We start from the raw sequence: 11,541 nt of genomic DNA, 5'->3' as shown, positions 1-11,541 counted from the left end.
ATAAGCTGTAGACTTGTCCAGTCACTGTGCTGTACACCTGAAACTAAAGAAACATCCTTGCTGACTACCCCTCAATAATATTAATTAAAGAAGCAAATAAGTAATGTGTCGAAATCTAGAAACCGCAACCCCTCCCGCCTGCCTCTCTGCCTACTTGTGATCTCTGTCTGTCAAATCAATAAATAGAATCTTTAAAAAATTTTTTAAAAAGGGGGGGCACCTGGGTGGCTCAGTGGGTTAAAGCCTCTGCTTCGGCTCAGGTCATGATCCCAGGGTCCTAGGATTGAGCCCTGCATTGGGCTCTCTGCTTAGCAAGGAGCCTGCTTCCCCCCACCCCACCCCCCGCCTGCCTCTCTGCCTGCTTGTGATCTCTGACTGTCAAATAAATAAATAAAATCTAAAAAAAAAAAAAAGAAATCTAGAAAACCATATTTGTGTTCAAGGGCAATAAAAAGACAGGCTCATATTCACCACCGTAATATCTTTCACAGCAGAGGGGGCAAGATGGGGAGGGGTGATGGCGGAACTTAAGGACATTCTTCAAATTAGAGTCTAAAAAGATAGGACTCATAAAAGCAAATGAAAAACCTATTAAAGTGAAAAACAATATAATAAAATAAAGCTGTGTTAAGACTAGACAGTGGATGATATGACGATTACTTCAAAAAACCACATCTAAGGGACAGTAAAAGCATATTACCAAGAACATTCCCCCCTTCACCTTAAACCCAGATTAACGTTCATTGCTCCCCGCTTAGTCCTGGACTGGTCAAGTCCTTCTTGCATTTTAAAGTTGTTTTAGCTTTAACAGTGCTTCAATATTCACTTCAAATGCCCATTAATGGGATTTACACATTCTTCTCCAGGAGAAGAAATCAAGCTTTATGGTTTCAGTAAAGCCTTTGAAGTACTAGGGTTTATTTGATTTTTTTTTAATGTAACCAGTCCAATTAAATTGAATTGAATCTTCACTTTAAAAATATCTTCTATGGAAATAAGAGAGAAAGAAAAAAAAAATCCCTTCGGAAAGGTTGCATACCCTTCTGTACCGCTCAGAAAATCAAAGCTATTTTGATAAGTTTTAATGGCTGCCTCACCCGCCTTGTTGCACTTTATTCAAAACCAGAATAACTCCCTGTTGTGTTGCCAGATGGCTGAAGTGATTTCATGGCGACATCGCCCACATGTGCTTTAATGAAGTCTAAACAGAACCGTTCCCATTTCTGGACTAAATAAGCACTCCTGAAATGCCTTCTGCTCTAGAATACAAGAAAGCCTTCCACACACTTCAGCGTGTCAAGTTTCTGGAGGCTTCTGGGAAGTAGCTATACCCTTTAGCGTTTCCTTGCATCTGGAGCCGTGATTACCAGCACTGACCCAGCACTAACTACGGGATGAGACACGTAGTTACTACTACCCCCCGCCATCCCGAAAGAGCTTTCAAAACTACTGCTGGCTAACCCCCCACCCCAGCCCCCCAGGGAGGTGAATGACCAGCTCCAGTGCTCCCTGAGTCTCAGGAGTTTTTAAAGCTTCCAGAAGTCTGGGATTTCTGGGTGGCTCAGTCAGTTAACCATCTGCCTTTGTCTTGGGTCATGATCCCAGCATCCTGGGATCCTGGGATCCAGTCCCACATCAGGCTCCTTGCTCAGAGGGGAGCCTATTACTCCCCCTGCTTGTGTACACACATACACACACACACTCTCTCTCTCTGACAAACGAATAAATAAAACCTTAAGAGAGAAAAAAAAAAAAAAAAAAAAGCTCCCAGAAGTTTCAAATGTGGCCTAGGTTGAGAAGCACAAAGTTTCATGCTTCTGATCAACCCTAAGGTCAACTTAATCTGCCATTTTTATCAACTCACTTCCTCACCCAATGAAACTGCGTTGTTCAAAAATGTCATTGGAATTCTAAGTCATACTTGACATTCTGGTTCCAAGTTCTAAGTTCTCTCTTCAGTGATCAGACAGATCAATTTTAAATCAATAAAATAGTTCACTTGGTCTTGGTAATCATTCCACAATGGATATGTCTATTAAATCATCACATTATTCACTTTCAATAGGACAGTTATACTTGTCAGGTGTTTCTCAATAAAGTTAAAAAAATAAAATGCTTCTAAGTTTTACTAGTTAAAAAAAAAAAAAGTAATTCGATATTGTAGCTTGGATATTCCCACACAAACTGGAGGTCTCTGCCACAACAGCAAGTTGCAATTTGGCTGAAGCACAAGCTGGAAGGAGGTGGGCCTCCCGGTTGGAGAGCGGGTGTCTCCATGGCTCAATTCAGTTTCCTAGTATTCTGCTGGTTGTGGGGGCGCTCAGGGCATGACACCTTGGTCTCCCAGTTAGAAATGACCTCCAACTGAGAGAGAACTGTGAAGAGAGCCATTGACTTCTGGTAGGAAGACGTACATCAAAACATTCAATTGAAAAATAGTCCCATGTTTACGTAACTCATGTATTTACCTCCCCCACAAACATACACACACACACACGTGCGCGCATGCCCACACTTATATTCTCCTCCATTTTCAAGAGCCAGTCATGTTTCTGTAGTATATTTGCGGGTAAAGAGAAAGCTAGTTTATCTCATGTTTGTCCCCCAAATCATGAAATAGCATAGCTGTGGCTTCACTAGGCCCTCTTCCCTCCCAAGGCTTCTAGCTTTTGTACTAAGCCTCCGTTCACTTGCAGACTTTGAGAGGACCCCGCGTTCTTAATAGACCCTGCTGGTCAGAGGGGTGTTTTGGGCAAAAGGCAAATGTCCATTTACCACTCCAGCCTTTGGTTTTCCACACTATCCCAACCCGAGCCCATGAGAAGATTTCCTCAAGCTTTGCAACCAACTGGACAGAATTACAGTTTAGGCAAAGGAACTTCAAATAAGAGGCAAGCTATCGCTGTTCTCAGGCTGAGGCAAAAGGAAATGAAATGCACCAATTCTCCTACAGCCTTCTCCTGGCCCAGTCCAGTCCTTCACCTATCTTCCTTGTCTCAAGATCTACCTACCTATCTCTCCGTGCAGAAAAGCCTTTCTCTGATTCTTTACAGTGCTAGAGAGACCTTTCCCTCCCTCTGAAATAACTCTTTCCCCCCAGCCAAGGCTATAGCACCCAAACCCCTCAGAGTACGTTTCCCAAAATGGATTTTCAGCACACATCCTCTTCATTTACTCAAATTCAACTGTACCCTCCTCTTTTAAAAATAGCAAGTAGTGGCAATTTGTATAGTGGAGGTGGTGCTGCCTACTTTCTTCTTAAAAAGCTTTTGACCAAAAGTGTAAATGAGCTGGGAAACATGAATCCTATACCCTTTATGGGTAGCACTTCTCCAGGCTTCTCATTTCAGTGTGCTAAGGGTAATTCTGACATTAGATATGTGTGTTTTCCATACATCACGGTTCCTAAACATAGGACAATCATTTATCTGGGGCTCATTTGAAGAAACAAATTATTGTTTAATATTAATATTAATAATAATAATTAATATTAATATTGTTTAACTATTCTTCTATTTCTGGAGAAAACACTAATAGGGGCTTACTGGGTGACCAAATATCCATCCTCACTTCCTAATGGATTTTCAAGGATAATGTTTATATGCACTTTTCTCTTTGAAGTGCTGGCTTTAGACCAGAGGTCAACAGACATTTTTTTTTTTTTTTTGAGAGAAATAAGACAATTTAATGATGGCCTCCTTGGTTTACAGACAACGGAAGGACAAACGTTTATCTCCTTATTGTATCCACTGGTACAATGAAATTCAGAGAGGAGTGGCCGTCCCAGGATGGGGGCTGTGGTATTCAGAGCCGCTGCTCGGCCACCTTGGTCGTGTGGTCCCACCAACTGTCTGGCTCAACAATCACAGACCCGGGGACACGTGGGCTGGCCCGGCCTCCTGAGGAGGGAGTGAGGGGCCGGGGCCACAGGGAGGAAGGCGCAGCGGCACTGCCGTGCTTTGGTAGAAGAGCGTGTGTGGGGCGGGGGGTGGGGACAAATGTCTGGGTGTGCCCTGAAGACAGTGCAGCTCAGTGGCGTCAGCTGTCCCATCAGAGCTGTCCCATCAGAGCCGTCCTGAGGGCTGGAACCAGGCTGAGCTGGGGCTGAGGTATCGGGGTCGGGAAGAAGGTGGCCAGAAGACCCCTGGCGGAGACGGAGCCCATGCTGACTGCTCTCCTCCCGCACACTGAGTCCTTGAGGACCCAGCTCCATCCGGCAAAGGGTAAGGACATTCCCAAGATTTGGAGCTGGAGGAGTAGCAGTGGGGGAAGTAAGGAGTACAGACTGCTCCAATCCTGAGCCCACCTGACACGTCGCCGCTCCATTCGGGCTTGCCAGGCCCAAGCGATGGAGCGGGCAAAGCCGCGATCAGGGACCCCAGCACTCTTCCCAGATTCAACCAGCCGACTGTACCTTTTCTAAAGAGAGAGAGGAGAAGGAAAAAGGCCACGGGCTTCGAAAGAGAAATCCCGGGTAGGGCAGCACCGGGGGGGGGGGGGGGAAGGGAACTCTGGCTCCGTCCAGCATCGGAAGCTGGCAGCCGTGGCCTCTGGTCCTTGGCCCAAGCTCGGCGGCCCACCTAGCTGAGCATCTTGTGCCGATCGAAGACTGTCTTGCGCTGCTCCTGCACCTGCAGCTTCCACCGCTACTGCGCGCCTTCCACGCGCTCCAGGACGGTGTTTGCGCGAGGACCCCCCAGGGAGGCAGTGGTGGCCGCTGCAGAGCGGGCATCCTCATTCTCTTCCTCATTGTGCAGCTGCTCAGTGTACGCATCCGGCTTCCGAATGAGAGGGTCCACCAGCATCAGGAAGGCCATGTAGAGCAAGAGGGCCCCCACCACTGACAGGTAGATGACAACGATGACCTTGATGGTGGTGGTGCTCCGCTCCTCGTACTTGCACTCACACAGCAGGCAGTAGGCCTCCACATCGTGGCCGGGCACCGGCATGGGCTCCACCACGTGCAGGCAGTTGCAGTCCTTCTGTGACACATTCTGGTTGTAAATGTGCCCACTGATGTTTCTGTATGGCGGACAGATGCATTTGCAACGGATGTCTTCAGAGCTCTTGTTGGCTTGGGCTGGGGGCAACAGCAAGCACCCGACCACGGCCACCAAACATAGGAGCTTCATGTTGATCAGGCTTGGGAGGCCAGCCAGACCGGACACCTAATCAAGGGTCTCGGGCTGGCCTGGGACGCCCCGCGTGCCCCCGGGACCCCCGTACCCCACCCCCAACACCCAGTCCGCTTGGTCAACAGACTTTTTACGCAAAAAGCCAGATAGTAACTATTTAAGGCTTAACAGGTGATAAGGGCTCTGTCATTCTGAACTCAAGTCTGCTGTTATAATATGAAAGCTGCTATAGACAAAATGTAGATAAATGGGTATGGCTGTGTTCCAATAAAACTTTATTTACAAAAATAAGTCGCGGGCCAGATTTGGTCCTTGGGGGGCTATCTTGCCAGCTCCTGCTTTAGACAATAACCTCGCATAAAAGGTGAGCTCTGACGGGCAGAATATTCTAGGGTTGGTTTTGGCATTCTAAGACTCGCTGTCTTTGCGATCTTTGTACCAGAGTGAGGTGAAAGCCCTCATTCTCCCCGAGGCTAGCAGTCTTTGTGAGTAACGGCAGAAACATGCTCAAACATACTCCTCCACAGATACAATGGCTTACGTCCCCTCACACACATTCGCACACTCTCTCAAGGACAAGCAGTTCCCAGAGACAGACAATAGTCTACATCCACATTAAGGGAAAGAAACAGTTTCCTAGAAGCAACAAAATCCGCACAGCTGTCCCCGCTCACGGCGGAGAGCACGTTCTAAATTACACCCCAGAGCAATTTCAAACCTTTTCTTCTCATTTTCTTCCTCTGGGCCATGCCAAGGGGCCTCGCTGGGCATAGAAAATGCGGTCCCTGATGATGCCTTTCCAAACAATACAGTCCTCAAGCCCTTGGCTAATTGGACAACTGCCTGGGTTTTTAAATTATGGGTTTTTCTTTACTGTGTTCAAGGCTGCGCTCCCTGCTAATTGTCTCTGAGGCAGAAGAACTGCAGAAGAATTCATTTTGCTCCCCTCATCTCCATCCGCTGTGAGCCCCCAGAGGTTATAGCAGCAAGTGCGTGTGGCACTTACAGTTACACCTGAGACCCTGGGGCTTTGTTGAGCTCTTAACAGATATTTTTGATGAAGGCCAATGGTTTGCTGTGTTGATGTCCCAGGAGAAAAGGGAGGATCCCTACTTCTGCGACAAGTGCCTGTAACACTTTCTAGAAGGCTTTCTTCATGGAGTCTTACATAGTACATCACACAGAAAGAACACCCTACCTTCTGCCTGTCCTTCTCCCCCCCCCCTTTTTTTTTTTAAGATTTTATTTATTTATTTGAGGGAGAGATGCAGCAGGGGGAGGGGCAGAAGAAGAGGGAGAAACAGACTCCCCACTGAGCAGGGAGCCTGGCGGGAATGCCATGCTCTATCTCAGGACTCCAGGATCACGACCTGAACCGAATGCAGATGCTTAACCAACTGAGCCACCCGGGCGCCCCTCCTCCTTCACTTTTACGGAAATTTTCTAAAAATATCTCTGATCTCAGCCATACACAACCTCATCATCACTCTGTCTTTCTATTAACTTCTCTCTCATCCCCTGTCCCTCCACGTCACACAGGCTCCCAGCTGAAAATGGTCACTGGGACTTTCACTCTTGCCTGATGGCAGAACAAAGCCACTCATTGGCCGGAACAGTTGGCAACTCTGTGTGACACCATTCCTCTCTCTTCTTTCTCTGCGTAAGGGAAAGTCCACAAAAGTCCCTAGGAAATACTGTTTTTCTCCCTTTGTTTTTGGTTCCGGTGAATAACATTCTGCCATGTATTGCGTACGTGGTGACCCTCCGCAGTTGAACGTAGGATGGAAGGGTATTTTCCTGTCGGACTGGATTTGAATTTTATTATAGCCTGATGCAGTATGTGTTTGGTTCAAATGAAATTAGTTTTTTTAAACTACCAACTCATTTAATAAATGCTTCCAAGCATTATTCTGTGAATGATCACACATATTCTCCACATCCACGAATGACAAAGGGAAAATGCATGCATTTTTAGATGAAAGCAGGAGAAACAAAGATCAGATTTTTCTTCTTTTTCACTTTTTAAATCAAGTATTATTTTAATCTAAAATTAACGCATACCTACTACAAGATCCCGTAACATTACAAAAGTATAAAAAGCAAGAAATCGTAGTATTATCCCTTAATCCTACCCACCCTACTAAAAAAAGCCAGCATTTACAGTGAATACTCTGCCCAACTCTAACCTGTTTTATTTCATGGATATTATGGGAGATGATATTAGGATATTAGGTGATATTAGGTCCATCTACATGTGGTGCTCCTTTTCTAACTTGAACACAGTTCAAGTTTAAGTTTGGTTTTTGTTGATCTCAGGCATGCCCCTTGACTATGGCCAAAGAAATATGAGCAGATATATATCATCTTCAAGGAAAAGCTTTAAAAGCTAGCTTGTACTTTCATCATGTCTCTCATTACCCTCTTCCACGAGATCAGAAAATTTTATATAGAGGTTGTTCTATTATGCTGAGTTCTAGAGTTAAGATGATATAAAGAAAACGACGTAGAGCTGATTTACAGTGGATATGTGAAGTGAACAAGAAAAAAAACCCTTTGAGATTTGGGAGTCATTTGTTATGATAGCTTCAACCAGGCCTACCCAGACTGATACAAACACATTTACATATAAACACATAAGGCTCTACACATTTTTTTAAGCAGGTGCATGGGATTGCGTTCTTTGGATCAGCCATATTGTCTTTAATCAATCCCTACTTATACACATTCAAACTATTCCTATTTTGACAATCTCAAATGAGAACATTTTTAGATTTTTATTTTATGACTGGCCTTCTATCTGCACTCCTTGGTTATGAATAATTTGTCATTTGTTTCTATTAGATATTCTAGTTGCATAACTTACCAGTTCTAACTTTGGAATTTTTACCTCCTCTTCTTCATTTGTGCCTTTTATTTCATTCCCTTGTCAAAACACTTAGGGTAGAGTTTTTAGAACAATTTAAGATATAGTTGAGGAAGTAGGCCACCTACCTTATTGTCCTGTCTTTAATGAAGATACCACTAATGTCTCGTAACATGACAACAATTATGTTGAAGAAGTAAGCTTCTAGGGATGCCTGGGTGGCTCAGTGGGTTAAGCCACTGCCTTCAGCTCAGGTCATGATCTCAGAGTCCTGGGATTAAGCCCCACATCCGGCTCTCTGCTCAACAGGGAGCCTGCTTCCCCCTCTCTCTCTGCCTGCCTCTCTGCCTACTTGTGATCTCTCTCTCTGTGTGTCAAATAAATAAATAAAATCTTAAAAAATAAAAGAAGTAAGCTTCTAACTATACTTTGTTAAGGGATTGTTTTTAGAGTTCATTAAATTAAATTTCGATTTTAAGATAACTGGGGATTCACATGCAGTTATAAGAAGTTACACAGAGAGATTCACTGTACCATTTCTCTGATTTCCCCACTAAAAACATTTTGCAACACTCCAGCACAAGGTCATAACCAAGCTATACACATTGATACAGTTGCTCTCCTGCTCTTGTAGCCACATCTGCTTTTCCATTTGACGTCTGCAGGGTCTGTAGTGATGGTACCTTCTGTTTCACTCCTGATATTTGTAATCTGTGTCTTCTCTTTTTTGTCTTTGTCAGTGTTGCTGGAGGTTTGTTAATTTTGTTGATCTTTCAAAGAAATGGCCAATTGTTTCATTGATTTTTCTCTTTGTTTTTTCTGCTTTCATTTCATTGATTTCTGTTCCTACCTTTATTCATTCCTTCCTTCTGCTCATTTGTGTTTATTTTGATCTTCTTTTTCTAGGTTTTTGAGGCAGGAGCTTATTGATTTGAGAATTTTCCTCTTTTGTAATATGTGTGTTTTTAGTGCTATGCTTCTTCCTTCTCACCCCGGTTGGAGCTGTGTCTTACAAATTTTGATTTGTTGTACAGTTGTTTCTTGGACATCTGGGGATGAGGTGCCTACCTGCCATACAGTATTTGATTTCTCCAAAACTTAACTAATGGCCTATGGTTGATTGGAATAACATAAACAATTTGTTAACACATGTTATGCATGTTACATGTATTATATACCATATTTTACAATAAAATAAGCTAGAGAAAAGAAAAAGTATTAAGAAAATCATAAGGAAGGAAAATACAATTACAGGTCTATGCTGTATTTATATTAAAAAGTTTGCTTACAAGTGGACCCATCCAGTTCTTATCTGTATTGTTCAAGGATTGACTGTATTTCCATTTTCATCTGCTTAAATATATTTTTAGATTTCCTTCAAGACTTTTTTTTTGAATCATGCATCATGTATAAATGCTTTGTTTGCTTTCCAAGTGTTTGGGTTTATTGTGATCTTTCTATTATTGATTTCTAGTTTGATTCCACTATGATTAACATGCTCTGTATAATTTCAATTTTTTATAATTTGTTGAGGTTTGCTTTATGGCTAAGGAGAGGTTTTGGTGTATAATCTGTGAGCACTTGCAAAGAATGCTTATTTGCTGTGTTTTTCTGAAGTATTCTCAAAATATTGATTAGATCCCATTGGTTGATGGTGTTGTTAAGTTCTCTATATCCTTGCTGATTAGGGTAGTTATTCTAGCAAATGTTGAGTGTGTGTTGATGTCACCAACAAAAATTGGATATTTACTTCTTTCTCTTTTCATTTCTATTCATTTTTGCTTCATATATTTTGGTTCATACATACTAGGCTTTCACTGATACCTCCTGGCTGGGAATGGTAAAAGAGTATCTTGTTACTACTCCCTGCATGGCCTCCATTGGCACCATATTGTAATGGCTTCATTACCATTGAAGTACCCAAAGTCCCAATGCTCTCTGAAACCTCCTCTGACAACACCTTAGGGAGGAGGGAATATGCCACCTCTTTATTGCAGGATGCGGGTGGAATTCCATCTTTCCCAGTCAATCCCCACTGACCTTGTGGGCAGCAGTGGGGAGAGTACTCATTATTACAGCGTGGTGAGTGTGGTCTTCTAGGCTCTCTACACTACCTTTGCCATTTTGGGTGGAGGTGTCATGAGGCCACAATGTTTTCTGTGGTGTTTCACTGGAGTGTTTGTTTAGAAACTTACTTAGTTGCTAGGCTACCCCTTTCCTGGTCCTCTGGATAGAGAGAGCCTCTCATGGGATTGTGTGTGTGTGTGCGTGTGTGTGTGTGTGTGTGTGTGTGTGTGTGTGTGTCTGCATTTGTTGCCCTTTCCAGGTTGCCAACTTCTTCGGCTCCACTTGTGGGAAGTATGAAGCAAAAAGATATCCAGGAGGTTCATCATTGTGGAATTCCTAGCCAGTCTTCTTCCTTCTCTCTACTTTCCTGATATTCCTTATGATTTATATATATATGTGTGCGTGTCACATATATATTTTTTCCTTAGGGTTTTTTTTTTTTAACTGTACTTAGTGAAAGGAATAAGGGAAAGTACATTTAGTCCATCTTCCCAAAAACAGAAGTCCAGGAATTTTATAAGGAGTGAGTACTGAATGGTTCAGCTGCATCTACCTTGATGTACTAAAATGAAGAGCTCTCCTGATTCTGAACAATAGTTCTATTTATGTGATGAACCCTTCCCCCAGTCATGAAATATCACGTGGTATTTTGCTTAAAGCTAATACTAATATCTTATTTAGGATTTTAAATATCAATATTCGGGGCACCTGGGTGGCTCAGTGGGTTAAAGCCTCTGCCTTCGGCTCGGGTCGTGATCCCGGGGTCCTGGGATTGAGCCCTGCATTGGGCTCTCTGCTCAGTGGAGAGCCTGCTTCCTCCTCTCTCTCTCTCCCTGCCTCTCTGCTTACTTGTGACCTCTGTCTGTCAAATAAATAAATAAAATATTTAAAAAAATCAATATTCACTTGCAAAAGTGGCTCAGAGTTTTCTTTGCCTATCATATATTTATCTTTTCGTCTTTAGAATATCATTTGTTGAAATTTTTCTGCTTTATTTGTGTCCTAGAACCATCTACATGGCATAAGAATTATCTATTCCTTAAAGATCTATAGAAAAACTTCTGTTTCCTAGAAACCACTTGGTTATGGCACTTGCTTAAAAGGTAATTCTTCGAGAATTTTCCTGATTTCTTCCATTATTGTTGGTCTCTTTTAGCATGATTTGTCTAAAGTCAACTTTTAACATTTTTATTTTCCTGATTTTCAGATATATTATCAAGTTCCTACTTTATTTCTCTTATCTTTCCTCCAGATCTGTGGTTATTTTCTTTATCAATTCTTATTTCCATGTATTCATATTTCCTCCCTTTTTTCTTATTAAATAATAAAATAATTTATATTATTGCTTGTGTTACAAAGGTTTACTTGTAATTTCCACTGCTTTTTGCTTTCTAATGATTTGATTCCATATTTTAGTTCTGTTAATTCCTTCATTCTGCCTTCTTTAGGTTTAACTTTCTTCTAATTTCTTAAGTT

The 11,541-nt window shown here is 42.7% G+C and overlaps 1 protein-coding gene across 1 annotated transcript; it reads right to left on the bottom strand.

Moving 5' to 3' along the window:
* Window positions 1–4,477: 4,477 nt before the first annotated feature.
* On the bottom strand, window positions 4,478–5,169 carry LOC123947096 (proton-transporting V-type ATPase complex assembly regulator TMEM9-like). Its single transcript, XM_046013083.1, has one exon. It carries the CDS (start codon window positions 5,130–5,132, stop codon window positions 4,647–4,649), a length of 486 nt encoding a protein of 161 aa, XP_045869039.1. The 5' UTR covers window positions 5,133–5,169; the 3' UTR covers window positions 4,478–4,646.
* Window positions 5,170–11,541: the final 6,372 nt, after the last annotated feature.

The sequence above is a fragment of the Meles meles genome, chromosome 7 (assembly GCF_922984935.1).
Source record: "Meles meles chromosome 7, mMelMel3.1 paternal haplotype, whole genome shotgun sequence".
Lineage (NCBI taxonomy): Eukaryota > Metazoa > Chordata > Mammalia > Carnivora > Mustelidae > Meles > Meles meles.
Note: the sequence above shows the minus strand (reverse complement) of the source record. Positions and strands in the feature narration are given on the sequence as shown.

What these genes read in the sequence shown, in the direction of transcription:
- LOC123947096 (XM_046013083.1), bottom strand. Translation starts at nt 5,132, where the DNA reads ATGAAGCTCCTATGTTTGGTGGCCGTGGTCGGGTGCTTGCTGTTGCCC.